The 18,713-nt window shown below is 38.8% G+C and overlaps 1 protein-coding gene across 1 annotated transcript in view; it reads left to right on the top strand.

The window, feature by feature from the left end:
* Positions 1 to 9,183, top strand: part of ALPK2 (alpha kinase 2) — a 42,606-nt gene extending 33,423 nt beyond the window's left edge. Inside the window, exons 9-10 of the mRNA XM_062599597.1 lie at positions 233 to 281; positions 8,560 to 9,183. Coding sequence (XP_062455581.1) covers positions 233 to 281; positions 8,560 to 8,782 — 272 coding nt within the window. The 3' untranslated portion in view covers positions 8,783 to 9,183. The remainder of the gene's footprint in view (positions 1 to 232; positions 282 to 8,559) is intronic.
* The last annotated feature ends 9,530 nt before the right edge of the window (positions 9,184 to 18,713 follow it).

The following is an 18,713-nucleotide window of genomic DNA, read 5'->3' as shown; positions in this document are numbered from 1 at the left end:
AACTTAGTGTTATGACACTGACTTCTAGAAATTCTTAGTGATACAGAGCCCAAACATCCTATTTTTAATTGAGATACATTAAAATGTTCTGTCAAAATGGTGACAATTAAAATGAAAAGCATGAATTGTTAAATAATATTTTAATATCTCTATCTGTGACTCTTTTAAATCTGAAGATATTCCTAGAAATGCTAATGTAATGCAAGCTCTCTATTTCCTTGATGCCTTGTAGGTGTAGGAATGAAGTTAACTGACGTTGGCATAGCAACATTGACCAAAGGGTGAGTGAAAAATTATTTCTCAATGGCATGGTTTTGCTTTACACATCAGACTCTTCACAGTGTAAATATGTTGGAGGAGAGTACATCAGAAATCTATTTTTGATTTAACCTTAGAAAAAAGCAGTCCTCAACTGATTTCTGACATCTTTTTGTTCATATTTATGGGAACCCTCCTTCAAGGGAAACACATTCATTTAATTCTAGAAGGGGATGTGCTATAGATTTTGCATTGTTTTCCTTTTTGCCTCCCTTAAAATAGATTTATTCAAAGGGCATCTCAAGAGTGGAATCAAGGTCTCTGGTGTATTCCAAACAAGCCCCTTTACCTGGCAGTATATCAGCTAGAGGAAGGTAGGGCTGAAAAAGCAGTGCCAACACTGGCTGCAGCTTGGGTTACAAGGGAACACCTGATGTTTGTGCTGTTGAGAGCTTATGACCACAGAGGGAATGTCTCTGGATCCAGCATGCTCTAACATATGTGTGAAGATACAGGCCTTTAATGTTCTATCTTTTTTCCACTTCTCCCAAGTTTTTATTCATTCAAGCTTCTTAATATACCACAGAGCCATTGCTAGAAATAGGCAGTGTAGGCAGTCATTCAAAGTAGCTAGTTGCTGGAAAGAGCGAGGTGTGGGGGGACAGCAAAAGAGCCACAGTCCTAATGTCCACTTTATCTGTACTACTGCCTAGAAGGCCAGACCAGCTATTACTCTTTGCTCCTGAAAGAAGAGTCTGGATGTAGTATTTACCACTGCGGGAAGGAACTGTCACCACTACCCATCCCAACCCCTCTGTCACAATGCGAACAGCAAGTCCGTCTCCACTAGTCTGTCTCCCAGGTTTGCCTGTTCCCTGGATCTCCCTCTTTCTGTGGCAAATGTTGTTCTTCCCTTGGAATGGCAATACCAGTTTTGCCTACATTGTTAGAGATGCTGCAAAATAAATAGACTTTCTCTGTCACTAGTGTAAGTACATTCTATTGTTAGGGGGTAAAATCACTGCATGAAATCTTGGTTCCGTTCAAATCAATGGAAGATTTGCCGAAACTAGGATTTTTGCACACAGATTTTGGATTAATCATTGTGAATTCTTGTGGCAGGTCTGGTACTACACTATGTACCTGCAGAAGAATATTTTAAATGTTCAGAGGCCTACAGAAAGTAGGTATAACCTTTGTGCGTTACACCATGGAGCTTAGAAGCAGTCGGGCTGGCTCTGTCCCACTTCCTGCTGATCTAATATATCAGACACTAGCTGCTTCTAGGCACTTAACATAACCCTGAAGATACACATGATGAGCAATGTATGCAAAGCATTAGTAGGAATAAATCTTTCTCATAGCCAGTCTGGTATTATCTTTTGAACACCACCAGTTTTTCCAGTGAAAATGAGTGCTGTTTAATTTTACAGAAAGAATATAAAAAATTACTCTCATTGATACATTTACTCAGAGATCTAATGTTTAGTTGAAACATGCTAAATTGTTTTCCCCAATAGTATCATGCTGCAGTGAGTTCCAGTGATCTAATGCGTTATATAGTAATGTACTTCCTGTTACCAATTGTATGTCATTGGAGAACATTCAGTAATTCAACTCTTTAATCATAATGACTATAATGTTTTTTTTCTTTTTACCAGAAAAAGTACTTCTTCCAGTACTTCCTTCCTTAAGCACATTTCTTTTTCCGTGACTATATATTATTCTCCTCCCACATGCACACAAGCTGTGTTGTTGGTATTGTCACCATTCTGTTCCATGGCATCCTACACGGTTTTCCAGGTAAATGCCTGGAAATGCATATTTTCTCATAAGAAACTGATAGAAAAAAGACAGATCTGATCACATATATTCAGTCTTTGTGCTGAATGTGAGTTTTTCTATATCCCGATGGTATAGGAAAAAAAAATCCCTCACAACAGCTTTTAAATTATTAAACATTTGATGCCATAATATTCTGGGAAAATCCTTAACATTTTTCATGCTGGCACCCTTTCAGAACTTACATTTACTTTTTAACTGAGTATCCAAAGTGAAATTAGTTGAATTATTCTTGCATCATCCTGTTAGAAAACAAAGAAGTTATAAAAATTTTATTTGGGCAACACTGTTCTCTGGAATTAAGAGATTTATAGAAAGGCTTTAATGGATATTGTTATCTAGCTTAGTGTGGGAAATTACTCCTATAAGAACACATCTTGGACTAAGAAAGAGGACGATGAAGTGAGAAAACGAATATACAATGCAGGCTGTAGTAAGGATCAGCTCCGTCAGACATTCCCTTCATAAACAACTTCTTTAAAACGTTGCATCATTGTTTGATATTTAGCTGATGATACTGGTACAAGGCAAGAGATTTTTTTCTAGTCTGGTATTTTACCTTCATTGCTCATTTCCCAGAAAGGATATCTCTGCATTAATATCTTCAGTCTGATTTTTAATACAGGAAGCCTGGATGGGGAAAACAAAGAAGTACACAGAACTCACCCATAGTATAGGCTATTGCTACCATTGGGAAAATGCAACCATATCAATGAGACATTGTAAATTTTACATGTTGGGGGTATGATTGTAAATCATATGCAGTCACACTTGGCTAAAAATTATAGTGTGATCCTGATATTCTTTGACTGTATTGCGAGAGAAAATACAAAGACAATTTTTGAATGTAATTGCCTATATGAATTCTAATTCATATAATTCATCTAAATCATTCTAATTCTACCCCCCGCCTTGCAGAGGTAATGCCCTCACTGATCATGGCTATATCCTCTCTCAAATTCTTCCAAGGCTTGGGAAATGCTTCTATGATCCTTGGTGAATGGAAAAACATTCATGTTGTTTCTGATCAAAATGGAAATTAAATAAAATGCTAACTTCACTCTGACATTAAAACAGAGGAAAAAAGAAAAAGGAAACAATATCCACCACCCTCTGTGCTCATAGTGTAATCAAGCTTCCAAATAATCTGATGTCATGGCACAAACTGTTAAGTGATGATTTTACAAAAGCCAATATGGCAACTGTCATGAATTATTCATGACTATTATTTTTCCCCAGATGTTTTGTGTAAACCAAGCACAAGAAACAGAACATATTAAAATTTTTAAAATTTTGTGCACATATTCAGCAATGCTCATTGCCATTAATCTCTTCTTTTATTGGCCAGACTCATATTCCAAGTCCACATGAACATTTCTGAATGAGCATTTATGTATCCAGTGCCTTTATTTTTCCTCTGCTTCCTGTAGAAGTTGTGGAGTAACTGATGTTTTCAATAATTGACACTCTTTAAACGAATTCTTATCTTTCATCCTTTCTGTGTATGTGAGTTGAAAAGCAAACACAAAAGCAAAGGGAAGGTTATTCAATGCACTGAAGTAGATGCAATAAAGTTTCTGTCACTTGGGGGCGAAGTTTAACTATAATCACAAAAGCCTGAAAAGTTTTTAATTTAGCCACTGGGGCGCACCAGCGTTAGGAAAGCAATCCTTTAAATAAGATTTTTAATGTGTTCTTTGCCAAACTTAAACAAAAATAATAGAACAGAGTGACTGGCTTTTAAGTGCAAGCAGCAAACCATTTTAGAAGCTATGCACAAGTGCCCAGGTTTGTAGCCTGGAATGGTAAACACAAACACGAAGGAACTGGGGACACAGTGACCTGCAGTCATTACTGATCAACAAGAGCACTGTTTCATAGAATGGTAAGGTTGGAAGGGACCTCTGGAGATCATCTAGTCCAACCCTCAGTAGCCCATATGGGGATTGAACTCGTGACCTAGGTATTAGCAGCACCACACTCTAACCAGCTGAGCTAAACCTGCCCCCATTGGCAAACATGGACCTGCAAGTCTGCTTTCAGGGCACTGACAGGTTTAGCTGGGCCCAGTGTGGCAACAACAGGCACTGGGGTGGTTAAACTTGGAGCTAAATTTGACATCCTCCCCCTCAGAGTCAAGCAAGATTTGGTTTGTGTCCACCCCCAATTATTCTGTTGGAATTGGCTTTATCTGTTAGTCATTTAATCAGTGAATTAATAGCCCATGCTGTGCAAAATAGTAGATTACTATTTTTCAAGGCTTGGACTGGCCAATAGTTCTATATTACTGAATACAAAGCAGATGAAAGCAATGTATGGACCGTTCAATTTAGAAGCGATTCACTAATGCTCACCTCCTCCCTATTACACGTACCACAAGCTGTAAGAGCACTGAATGGTTTGAATTAAGCTCACAAGTCCTGCCAAACAAGAACAGAGCTATGGTCATTAGGCCTCTGCAGAATAAATGATATGGTCTGGAAGCACGTGAAGGCTTGGTAGAAGCAGTGACTAACAAAGCGCAAACAGCTGGGAGAACTCAGATGCAAAACTTCAGTCTCACATCCATAGATTAATTTTTCTATGGTTGTTTATAAGAATTGGAGCTGTCTGCAGAGTGCAGAGCCAAACTAGGCTCATTTGTACCTCTCAGCTTCCAAAATGGACAAGGAATGGTGCCTAGGCCACATCTCTAGCCACAAGAGCAAATGCAAACTTTTTATTTTAAGAGAAGAGAAATAAGGATGGCTTGATTTATGAGCAAAGCTAGTGAAAGAAAAATAACCACATTATTAATACAAGTGTTCTGGTCTCTGGTTTTGTTTGCAATGCTCTTACCTCCTTACTGAAAATGCTTTTGGCATTTGCTGAATCCTAAAGCTAAAGTCAGTTAGCAAAGCATTCAAATGTTCATTTAAAGTGACTCCTATTCATAGTATTTTCTGAGCACATGCTATTCTTTCTGCTCTTTCTTTAGATGTTCCTTCAAAGACATACAGGAAGTGACAGATACCAAATACAAATATGAAAACAATTTATGCAGTTTATGAATATTTACTCTTCAACTAGGTCAGATGCTAGCCAGTAACGAAATTAAATTCATCCTTTCCAGTCTGGCCACTCATCCTCAGTATAAACTTTACAGATACTCCACTTGAGACATTTTGATTTTAAATTATATGCTGAGTCCACAAATTTACAACTGCAGTCAGACCTCCTTGCATGAGAAGAATGCGTGCACACTGGAATGACAACAGTCTCCAGTTAAATTTAAGGAACCAGGAATCAAAGATCCCTTACAAAAAATTGTGACTAAATTAATGAGTTTAGGTTGTCCTTTATTCTAGTAAGTTCTGGATGATCAATAGCTAATTATACTGCACCAGTAGAAATTGCTCAAAAATACTGCTGGATGTAAGATTTGGTAATTTAGCTGGTGCACAAACTGCTCTTTAGTTTGCAGTAAAAGCGGACTTTTTATTGGTGATTTTTTTCATGCCAAGATTATTTCCACAAATAAATGAATGATATCATATCTTAAAGCATTTAAGCTTCCTGTAAGGGAGAAGAACACATGAAGAAATTTCCATTAGCTACAACAAAATGGCTACGGGGCGGGGGGAGAGGGGAAGGCAAGAGAGAGAGCAAGAGCAAGAGTGTGTGGTCATTTTGCAGCCACAAATTAAAGTAGCCATCAGTCACTGCAGTGAAACCTATCACTTAACTTATAGCTCTGGAGATTCCTTATCATTAGTATTTCTGCTGGCTCAGTCGAATGCACCTACACAAAGTGCAGGAGGAATGACGCCTTTCAATTAGTCTTGCAGCAGAAATGGAGAATTTCCAGTATGAGAGTGAGCAGGTGCTACCCAGAGACTGTCTGCACAGAGACTCGTTATCTGTTCAGATACTGGCAAATGCATGTATTACATACAGTGCTGCAGCATCCAGCAGTGACACATCATGACAGTAGAAGGTATTTTAATGACAGCTGGTTGAATTACTTGTTGCCCCTGACATTCACTAGGAATTTAGCCTTCATTTCCACAAAGATCCAACAGTTAGTTGAATATTCATAGCAAATTAATCAAAATCCTTCAATCTAAGTTACTGCCCTTTGCTGGCAGTGTATTTCTCTGCTCTCACTGATTTTTGGAATTGGGATCAATGCGTGATATAAAGAGAGTTTCTTGCTGAACACAGGTAGGCTTGCCTGTGGGCATTATGTTCTGCTGATGTGTCTGGAGCACTTACCTGATGACTCTAGGAAGGGAACTGAGGTCTAAAGTCTCAAGTCTGTTATTTTCTGAAAGGAGCCAGAGCACATTTCCTGCTCTTGGAGCTCTTGCAGAGCACCAGGCTACAGTCCTGAAGCAACAGTGGTGCTCCTCTTAAACTCTCTTTGGGTAAACAAGCAGAAATCTTGGAGAGAAAAAAAAAAATCTTAACATTTGAGGTTCATCTGGCTGTTTTTAGCATGCTAGCTGACTGGTTTCTCTAGAGCAGGGCACACTCTCACCACCTGTTTAACTCAGAGATTAACCTGGTCTGGTATGAAGAGCTTCATATGACAAATAATAGTAAAATTTGTTTGGATCTCTATTTCATTGAAATATATATTTAACACTCAAGAACTCTGACTTCAGAGAAGAATTTGAAACTAATATGTAGCTATGAGAAGACAGAAAAGACTCCTAAATAAATATAATTAGAAAGCTGAATTCCAAAATAGCTTTTCTTACTGAAGTTAATCTCAAGCAATAATTTCATTTCTGAGAAAAATGAAGGTCTGCTGTCCACTTTACAATTATCTGCAATGCCTTCATCACCATGGTTGCAACAGTTTGTCTGAAATCATTTTGGATCCTGTTTAAAAGCAGCAGCAAAGTCTATAGAAGACCTTTCTGTGGCCTAAAAGGGGACAATGGAGCCTGCAATATATACATTACCATTTTAGTATATTCCCAAATATGCAATATATATTATCTTTCAGATAGGTTTGAGAAATCTTCATATTTGCATTTCCACCAAACCAAAGAGGTTTTCTTCATCCTAGGGTGGAATTATATGTTCTATCATGGTTTGACACATAAGATGTTTCCCATGTGGTCTTTTCAACTTGCATGGGATGCTAGCAAAGCAGTCAGCCTGAGGTTTCAACTTTTCTATTCCTTCTGTGTACATGAACCCTGGAAATGTGAAATAAGAAAATTAGATACAAGTAGAGACAGAAACCATTCCCTTTTGGTAAAAGGTATTTTAATAGATTTTAACCACTAGCGCTATTTTTTTTTGTACATGAAAATTTGGCAAAATATGTGACAACAAAGAAAGAAGTTTATCTGTCAGACAGAGTTTGAACTTCTCAGGGTAGTACTATCACTACCACTATGCGGCCTAGCTAACTGAGGAAATAAGTTCTCTAGAATGCTGTGCAAGGACCATGTTGTGTTAATTGAAGTGCTAAATATTTTTAAATTTGATTCTCATACAGTAATAACCTGCAGTTCACATCTCAGGATTTTATACATCCGGTGAACCAAGAGAATAGGGTAGAACAGTTACTTCTTAAGAAAGGTACCAAGCAAGAATAGGGGCACCCTGGCCTCTATTATTCTCTCTTCCACACCTTGATAATTTGTTTGACCTGAATGACTCCTTAAAAAAGTAGGTGCAGTGTTCCTTGGGATGGGAGACACATTGAGTGGTCATTAGCTCCAATGGGCTGACATTGGCTTCTATTTTGCATCTAAAGGCATTGAAAGAGAAGACCACAGCCAGTGACAGAGTAGAGAGAAGAGGGATGCAAGTGCTGTGTCCAGTCCTTGGCTTTGTTCATCTGCTAGAAAGAGGAAGGGTAGCAGAGGGAGACATGGTGGTAGCTTGAGATTTGTGCAGGCTAGGTGGGACTGTCTTCTTCAGGAATGCTTCTTACATCCATCTTCCCCAGAGGCTTGGCTCCTTCAGGTCTTGTAATGAAGCCTGGGTGAGGGAGGAGTGTAGCAGAGAAGTTGCAGAGGTATTTGAATCAAAACAGCTTGTAGTTCTGACAACACCTCCTGCTGCAACCTTGTCTCTTGACGGTAGCCCAAAGTACTGTTTACAGAAAACGCTGTAAAATACATTCAATTTATATATTGCTGAGACTAAGGTAGCTGACAATATATTCCCAACAAAATGAAACAGAGAAGAAAGCTGGAACATAGGCCTCAGAACCAGGACTCTTAAGTCCTTTCCTTTGTTCTGTTACTACTGGCTACCTGGTTTCTGTCACCTCTCAAAGGCTCAGTTTGATTATCTGTGAAAGGGAGTTAATGCTCCTCAACATAGCATGAGTAGAAGAGACTTGTTTAATGTTTCCAAGTTACTTATAAGTGAACAGTCATACTCTACCTCCTCTATGCTGAAAAGTAAATCTTGAAGTTCCATTTGGCTTTGTTTTTTTCTTTGTTACTACAGATATAAAGGTTTTAAAGGCAACTGCTCTGTTTCCTTCATTGAGCAGTTCAGAGTCCTTCACCAGTGCAATAAATACTGTGAGATGCTGGGGTTGAAATCTCTCCGATCCACTCATCAAAAACAGAAGAAACCAACATCCATAAAAAGCAAAACTCTGCCAAACTCAACAGCTGTAAAGAAAACATTCTCCGGTGCCAAAGAAAGCAAGAAAACAGAGACTTAATTTCTTCGGAACATTGAGTAACACTGGCCCAACTTGTGAAGACTCCTCTTGAGGACACGTAGTAGTGATAGGTGCTGATGACCTGATGGGGGGGATAACTTGAGTCCTTTGCCTTATGACATTGTTTGGAAGCCATTCTGATGCTAATGCTAGCAGCAAAGAAAGGGGCTGACTCTAGGACCCAGCTAGGTAAGAGTTAATGCCAAGTTAAGGTTTTGGAGACACACTAAGCCATCTGCCTGGATTATCTTGCAACTCTTCTGTACATTTATATCTGCATATTTTGAGTCTTGGACTTTGTGCATAACACAGGTCACTGGAAAACATCTTCCCTCATACGTGTTTATGCCAGTGGCCCTGTGGGTTCAGCTGCTATGTAAACATCAATATATCTAAGATGCCACTTACTAAATGTTTTGCACTAGTATTTTGTTCAGGCTGTTCTAGAACAATTGCTTTCTTCACCAGATCTTTGTGTAGTTGTGATCGTGCTACTGTTTTTTTTTTTTTTTTTTTTTTTTTTTGGTTGGTTGGTTGGTTGTCATGTCATCTAATACAAGATAAAGCCGTTGATGATTGTACATACCTGTCTTCTCTCCCCATAGAAAGATAGCTAGCATCGTTAGGGTTCTCACAAATTAAGAACCAACTAACCACCAACCAGCTGAAAGCTGAGCAACTTCCGTGATTCTCCATAGAATTCCTTACTTCGTGAATACTTCACTCTACAATTAACTCCATGATGGAGTACTTGTACTTGCATCAACTGTATTGTAAAATAGAAGTTTGGAGTCTCCATGCTGCTAAACAGCTACCATCTGAAAGAAGCCATTAGAAATTGAGGCTATTTCAGTACCTTGCAATATTTACAATTAAAATACACATGATGACTTTTCAGTGGAGCATATAGTTATTTTTGAAGGAATGTAATTGGTGCCTTGGGCCAATATTTGACTGCTAAAGATGCGTGATTTACCCAGAATGCCTAGACAGTACCAGAAATGGAAGAAGATATGGCTCTGCATCATACTTAAGTGTAGCTTATGTGAAGATTGGAAGCCAAAGAGTGATCTATCCATGTTGGAGGACTGCAACAATTTTACTGAAGCTTGGCAGTTTAAAAGCTCATCCTGCAATGCCAAACACTTAGAAAACAACCACTGAACACTGTCAGACTTCTTAACTCTGATTACTAAATAAAATGTGGTGCCAAGAACCAATACCCATATAGAAGGCTGAAGTGTGAGAGTCCTATCAGTGCTGAAAGAAGATACAAAGATTTCAAAGTCTGGTCTGCTTTGTATGGATAAACTGTGGGTGCCAGTAAGAGACAAACTGTTGGGAGCTAGCTAACACTAGGTATAGAAACTGACTGCAGTGTAGATTTAAAGACCTGGGCAAGTCATCCTAGGCTCCCATTACATTCAGCTGAGGTCTAGTCATTGGGATCTAGAGCAAAATTCAAGTTATCTGAAAAACAGACATCTAAAACAGGTTAGATAGATAAACTGTACCAGAAGTGCAGTTCTCCATTGGGTGTAAAGGACACACAGAGTGTCAGACAACTACATTATAAAAGCCTAAGGTTTCATTGGATGAAGCCCTTTAGAACTGTGAGTTTTAATAGTTTTCTGCTCATTTAGGCAGAGGAGACTGTTACAAAACATTATGGCAGAAATTTGAATGGTATTGTAGTCCACATAAAATGAAATATTTGTAAGACTGCTGGAAAGATGAGTTTTAAATAGAAAATGCAAAAGAAAGATGAAAACTCAGGAGAGTCCATAACTGTTCTGTGGATAAGCAGTCTATCTTTGAGGCTACAGATCTGAATCCCTGCTCAAAGACCAGACTGTAACTGAAATCTGGGACAAAACATTAAGAATGAAAGCTTTAAAAAGCAGTTACAGTGTATTGAGGATGGGAAGGCATTCATTTTAAAATAAAGTCAAATGGCAATGCTTTGCTATTGTGGAGAATCTGAAATGTCACAAAAAACTGGAGGTAGAAAAGTATATAGAGCAGAAGTTCTGGAAAAATCACATCCTTGCAGCATCCCCTTGCTCTGGACACTCTTCTTCCTAGCACTTTACCTTTCTGTGGTGATCGGAGAGGCTTCGAGCAATAGTGTGCTCCAGTTTTCCATTAAAGGAGAGTGAATATGAGATACAGGAGGGCAAGTCTATCACAGGGCTTCCAAATTTTTCTGTGGCCATGCATGAGTGGTGTGTTGGGCAACGTAACACATCCCAGTGATTAGGCTGCTTGCACATCAGAGCCAAGGGGACAGTGTAAGAAACCTGCATAAAATGGTAAGAAAAGCTTGGTACAGACATTGAACTTGGATTCTGTTGTGCCCTGCTAAGAACAGAAGGTTTATTCTGAGGCTGCTCCCTGATCTGGATGTGGCGTGTGTGTGTGCGCGCGCGTGTGTGCAGCTGCATGCATGCATGTTTGCAGGCCACCTTTACTTTGCCTGAAGTACTTTTTTGTGCGTTTTTCATGTAGGAGTGGAAAAGTGGCTCCCTAGCCTTATGAAGCAGATGGCAGCTGGCCATTCAGGGTACAACAATTATAATTGTGTCTTGTAACATCTTTGGGAAGGAAATTTGCTTCCATTTCCTTCTGACCTTTTAGTACTCGACTTCTACATATTTCTGCTCTCTGGGAAACAGGGCAACCCCCTCACTGCAAACTCAGAGAATTAGTTTTGCTGACATTTCATGCCTGGCTAAAAATGTAACTTTATTGCATTTACTTTGTGTGTTTACTACTGATGACTGCACAGAGACAATATTTTTCTTGCCTGGAAAGAAGTAAGTCTTGATCGGGCAAGTGACTACGTTCAGAGGGATTCATGGGGCTCCCATCCGGAACCATCGTTCCGTCTCTGCGGATTTGTTTGCAGGACTGAGTCCTACCTTTCTTCCTTATTCATTAATCAAAAGCTTGGAGACAATGTTGTTCTTCACACCCATTGGCCTGAATAACCACAGCAGAATCCATAGATCTGAATCGTGTTTATGCTCCACATGTCCGTGCAACACAGTACACTGGAAGGCTCTGTGCTACTTTCCAAAGAAAAGAAGGTCACATTCATGTCCTCTGGCAACAAATATAAATTAATCATCTTTGATAACATTTTCCTCTGTAGGGGAGCCCACAGAGTGTGTCCCTATACACCATGCCCATCAGTAGACCATTAGTTAAGGACTCAGAACACATGCTCGTTATGTTGCTATTATGATGGATTTGCTGTTGCTGTTCAAAAGCTAATTGTGATTTTCTTATTATTGATCTTGTGAAGTAAATATGTATGATGTGGCGCATTATATAACAACAAGCCATCATATATGAATTAAAAAGACATCTTTTCCAACTAAATTGGTTGTTTTTCCACTGCTCAGGAATTTATTGAACACATTTTGTTTATTAATAGACATATTACACTGCTGACGTATAACAACACTGAGTAAATCACAATTCCTGATTTTCTATCAGTGGAATTTCTGAGTGATAATAGGAAAACATAGCAGTACACTGTTTTAAAGCAGTCATTTGCTTCTATTAGGACAAAAGCTTCAGTTATAATAATGACAAAAGATCCTGTTAAAATTCAGTCAATGCTCTTGAGTTCAGCTACAAGTGTAATTACATTGAAATAATCACACATTAATTAGACATTAGAGCTACCAAAAGGAGAAAAAGCTTAACTGCTTACCTCAGCTTAAAGATAGCTTGACAGTTTTAAAGCTCTGCTCAGTCATGGTACTTACATATAATTGCTCTTTGATATATCTAAGTGAGGCAGAGAATAGAGACTTTGCTTTTTATCTTTCCTTGTTACCTCTTCCACTCTTGCACTTGCTCAGCTTTCTCGTTATGCTCTCCTGTCTTGTCTGACACATAGGAACTCTGTGGCCATAGTATCTTCCCTGTATAAGAATATCTTCTTTATGTAGGACCCTCTCACAAAAATTCTCTGTTTCTTTGCTGAAATTTCCTGGGGTTACCATAGTATAAAGAGTTTAAAATCCAGCAGTCTGACAAGATACAAAGAGAGCTCTAGGGTGCATGTCAAAACCAGAAGGGAAGTGGTGATTAATGTGCCATATATCTGCCCATATCTAAATATCCATGTCAAGTTTTTTTAAAAAAAAGATTTTTGTTAATAATTATGCTCCTCTGTAGACTGATAACTAGCCATTCTATCCACCTTCATTTTTCTGTTAAACAAGATACCTATATACTGTGTATCAGGGAGTATTTCCCAGCTAATTGAAAAATAAGGAAAACTGAACACATTTAATCTCAACTTTATATAAAAGTCTGAGCAAAGAAGTCAGATGGCGAGGAGAAAGTTGGTCCTATTAATAGCAACTTCAATGGCACAAGAAAGCTTCACCTGCTAGAACCATGGTTTTACCCTGATGTACCTTTGTTTCCAGTATGCATCAGCTGGATGTCTGCACAATTATAAACAGTGAAATCACAGTTATCAGTAGGGTAAACAATATTCTCACTGGGCTTTATTGGCCCATTGAGAAGATTGGGCGAAACATCTACCTATCTCACAGTGTTTTAATCTGAGCCAAATTCTGTTTTTCAGCCTTTCACAAAAGGGAACCATTCAAAGTTTTGATGAGTGAGTTTAATAAGTCTTTTTTCTAATCACAGAAAATACATCAGCAAATCAGAAACTAGAACACATTTTTAGTTCTTGCTCTTAGCAGTTGTATTATTATATTAATAGATGTTCATGACTACACATGGAAAGAATAAATTGCACTGAGTCCTAATAGCAATTTTAAAATGTTATGCTTTTCATAGGGCCTCCCTGTTATTTAGGCTGATGAACTAATGCAATGTGATTTAAGTTCTATTACACAGACTAACAATGATAAAACACTCAAGAATGGATAATCAATAAAGCTTATACAGGATGTTTCTTCGTGTTCAAAAATAATCACATGAATTGCTTATAGATGCTTATCTCCCTTTAGATAAACTGATGATTTTACCTATTCTTTCCTATTTTTTAAGTGCACTAGCCTAGCTCCAGTGGTACTATTTTCAGGAACACCTAAGGGATTTTAGAGCATATATCCACATCCACAATATTAGCATAACACTGAGGATGATCTTTTTTCCAAAATGTGTCTTGAATACTTAGAATGTCATTGCTCAATAGAAATTGGCCTCCTCAGTCCCTTCCAAAAGAGAACCTCAAGTACTTCTGAAAATTTCACCTAAACCTTCAGGAGTATTCAGATAACATCAGTAAATGAATCAGAGTACTTCAGTCCTCCAAGGATTCAGGAAAAGAGCTGGTCTTAAGCTTTTGGAAGTGCAGTGCAAAGTTGCTGGAAATCAACTGCAGACTCTGGTTCCAGCTTTAGATCTTAAATAACAATGACCCCCAGAAGGAGAAGGTCAGTTGGTATAGAAAAAGGTCAGTCTTGCCCTGAAATATGGGCAGGTAGGTCTGGAGTACAGAAGAGTCTGAAAAGCCTTTAACCAAAGTGACTGTAGCAATTTTTTAACCTCAGATTCTTGCCATAAAATTTAGATTATTTTTCAGGTTCAAGTTTGGGGTGGGGGAATGCTAAGTTTTAGGATTGGAATCTCTCTCCATGACTGACTAGTCTTGGGTGAATAGATTATTGCAGCACTTTGGTAAAGATTCCCAGCCCTTACACACACGCTCCAGGGAATGCAGCTTCAGAAGGGAGCTGATGTACTTTAGATGCTGTGCTTCTGAATGCTTATTCACTTGAATGAGACTGCAAGATGGAGGACACCATTAGCAACCAGGCAGTATGTACCCCAGTCCATTCCTTATAGACCATATAGCAAGAGAAAATTGACTGGATTCTCTTTTGTATGCAGTTCTTATTGGGGGAACTTTTTAATATAACTCCTGCAGCTCAACCTCATATAACCTAAGAGTAAACTGCAGGGATTCAGCTCATTATGTTTTTTTTTTTCTCTCTTTCTCTCTCCTAAAGAAACTTTGGTGTATCTGTAGCTGTTGCAAAGGTCATGTGGCTCTACAATAAAAGCCTCAATAAATGACTTTTCATTTTGAGTTTTAAGAGCACAGTAGTAAGAAAATAATAGAGTGGATTTATCTACCCTGTTATCATCCTGCCAGAGAGCACTGGGGAAGTTTAGGAACTGTTTGGCGAAATATTTTAAATTAATTTCCTTTAATATATTGCAAATGGAATGAGGGGAGCCTATACTGCCCTTGCCCCACTGAAGTACAGGCAGTGATGGTTCATTTTTTGTGTGTCTAAAAGCATGAATGCTGTGGAATAAGCTATGATAACATTGCAAATGGTAGAACAATTCCAGAATGACAGACTTTCAATCTTCTGCTAGCTCTGTTGATATCACATAGGTATTGTGCTTAGGCAAGCAACACATGAGCCTCACTGAGTTGGGAGAGAGAAACAGCATAAGTTGTTCTTGAAACAGGAAAAATGGCTTTATCAATAATCAGGAGAAGGGCAAGCAACACTGGTACAAGCTCCCTCGACAGCACTGCAGGTATGATGGGACTTTCTTCATTTTTCTCTCAATCAAAGATTGAGAAGTAGCTAGCTGCAAAAATATTAACCAAATGGCCATGCAGACAAAGTCTCTTTTGCTTTCCTCCTTCACAGTCAGAGAAAAGAGAAAGAAGGATTTCCTGTTCTTTTACTGCCCACCAACTCACATTCACAGATTCCCAAAGCTATTCAGCTATTTGTCGTCAAAGGCCTTCTGAAAAAGAAACCATGATTATCTGAAGTGTTGCTCATTTTACTGTGGGGTCTGCCATACAACATTATGGCAGTGGAATTTTTGTGGTTTAGTGAATCTTGTACAGCAGGAGAATACTGGTTTTGGGAGCCTTTCTGCTCCTGCTGCTGGATTCCAGCTATGTTGGTGGATGCCATCTGAGGTTGCTTGCAATACAACAGTGGCAGAATAATGTTGGTTGTTAGTGTTACTGCTTAGTGGCCTTACAGATGTGTAGTCTGTGCCAAAAGTGTTCTGGCCCACTAGATCAGTCTTTCCAGCTCATCATCTGCTCCTTGCAGACACAAGATAGGATCCAACCTTATAGTTAAGCTTATTGCTTATGCAAGGCATAAGCAATCCAGGAGGTCTGCATCCATGTGCATTGATGATAACATCCTAACACAGGTAATGAAGGAACTGGTGAGGAGAGGTGCTCTGCTGGACTTCATCCTTACAAACAAGGAAAAACCGGTCAGGGATGTGAAAGCTGGTGGGCAGTTTTAGCTACAACAACCATGAGATGTGGAGTTCAGTGCCAGTTTTATGTCCTGTTTGAAGTCAAGCAGTAAGTAGCTCTTTGCGGCCTTACTAAATCAATGAAGTCTCACGTTTGAACAAGTAGTGTTATTTCCAGAGCATCACACACTAACACAAAGCACAAACAGTATCATCCTCTACCATCATTTCTTCATAGATTTCCCTAGACACTGTTTTCAAATCTGCAGCCTGAGTCATGGGCATCTGAGTCAACTAATGTTTCAAAGCTATATGTTTTAATTAGGTGCCAAATTCTGACTTCATCAGCTAATTGGCTTCCATATTCTCCTGTAATGGTCAGTCCATTAGGAATAAGAATATGCCGGGCTGGCCTTTTTTTTTCAGACGTGCTGAGTGCCCACAGCCCCTTTGAACCCAATGAAATCCACGTTCCTAATATACATTTGCACAGAGTTTGCAGGACTGAACCTGTATCTCATTTCTGACACTGAAACATTACCTTGCTCATTTGACACCATCATTCTGTATTCACTTTTAATCATACTTCCGCTGTTAAATTAGTACAGTGCAACAATGGATCTCACAGAAGATTATGTTTCAGACTAAAGCTTTTCAATTAATTTGTGTAAAATACTTATAAAACAGCTTAAAATAGATTTCACAATGTTAGCTGTAACTCAGTAGGAATCTCAGTTTAAGACTAAAATAATCACTTGCAGCGCTAAGAAAAATCATACTCCCTGAGTGTGGGCACGACTCTCATATCTCCCAAGAAAGCAATATGCAGCATTAAGATGACTCCTTTACAATGGGAATGCACATAGCAGAGTATTTATCTCTCATGTTTTAAAGTGGTTTTGCTTAGAGAAGAGTGGAGTCACCCTGATACACATATACAAAGCTGCTTTATTCCTCAGCAGAGTGGGAAAATGTATTGCTACAACTCACATTCTTCTCTGAATTGATGCCTTATCTACCAGTAGCTATTTAGTGTGATAATGGCGTTTGATAGATTGGACACAAACACCATTGTCACACTCCACAGCTCTGGTAGTAAATAGTTAGTCCATGGAAGAAGTAATATCCACACATGCAGACTTCAGCATGGAGATTTCAAGGATCTGCAAAACAGAGAAAAGACCATGTGTATGCATATTTATATGTGATACTTTGGTTAGAGATCTCACCAAGGAAGTGGGAGACAGGATTCAGCTTTTCCTTGAGAGGAATCACTCATTTCAGCTAGCTGTAGTCATCTAAAGGTGAAGTTTTATGGGTGCCTCTACAGGCAATGAATATGGACAGGCACTTTGAGAAAGTGATCGGTCCTGTCCTAAGAGACAAATTAAATTGGGAGGGATGAATCATTCTTTGCCAGGACCTGTGCCTTTCTCGTATTGATGGAGACAGCTCAGAAGTGCCTGACAGCTATTACAATTAACGTTAGAGCTGAGGCATCACTGTGCTATTGACTGCATTTGCTTTCCATGTAATTGTTCTTGCCAGCCTTTTAGAGCCAGCACCCTCAGGAGACGGCAGGCTGGTCTGTGCTTCTCCTTCTGCTTCACTGTTTTATTCAGTATAGGTTCTTCTGTGACACTACAACACAGCACGCAGTTGTGAATTAAGCAGTGTAGCTAACTAGCATATGCATACCATCTTCTTCCCAGGACAGGTTTTTGGGTTGGTAGGTCAGAGTGTGTTTCTGTTTAATCTACAAGTCTGACATTTCTGCACATCCAGTGAGTGGATACAGGATAAAAGATCCTATTCATCAGCAGTGGACTAAGAGCACACAAACATTTACTGAGGGCCACCTGATGCATATTGATTTGTTAAGCCATGGTAGTTCAGTTATGTGTCAGGTCCTACATTATCACATCTAAACAATGCAAAGTAGTAAAGAAAATACAGAAAGAGGAGCGCAGGAAACAGAAGGGAAGAGAAACCAAAGCTCTGTTAACAGCAGCCTCTGCAACTAACTCCTTCCACTTCTCCACTTCTTGGTCAATAAATGACTGTCAACCAGTGTATTTATCTATGCATAAGCATATTAGGAATTGACTGGAAAAAATCCTGACCTCTACAGACAGAAGATCATTTTACAAAAGTGCAAGCTAGTTACTGAATTAATATTAGTAAATTGATATTAGTAAATTATTAGTAGTAAATATTGCTATGAATTAATAGCAATTCATATGAATTAATGAATTAATGGCAATAACAATAATGAAGCAAAAAGAAAAAAGAAAAGAGAGAGAGTCCATAGTAGTGTTTGAGCAAAAGACAATGTTAAGCAAGCTGAGGAGCTCTAAAGGCAGAGTTTGCAGATCCTCAGGGGACCTTTTCCTTGGGCTTAGCCTTCCTGTCAATCTCATTGCTATCGTTCCTAATTCACTGCCCTGGTGATGTGTCATTCCATCACATTAATAGCCTTAGTGCCTCTACTTTAGTCTTGGTCTGCTGTCAGTGCTTCCATCACACATTCCAGCTGAGTAACAGAGGGAAGCACAAACCTCTATCATCAGCTGTTTGTAAAATATAAACATTTGTTAGAACCGATGCATAGATGATGAATGCAGTACAGCTATGCATGAAAATCATATTTCTATTCTTGTTCAGATCAAGTGGTCACTATTTTAAA

The sequence above is a fragment of the Rhea pennata genome, chromosome Z (assembly GCF_028389875.1).
Source record: "Rhea pennata isolate bPtePen1 chromosome Z, bPtePen1.pri, whole genome shotgun sequence".
Classification (NCBI taxonomy): Eukaryota; Metazoa; Chordata; class Aves; order Rheiformes; family Rheidae; genus Rhea; species Rhea pennata.
Note: the sequence above shows the minus strand (reverse complement) of the source record. Positions and strands in the feature narration are given on the sequence as shown.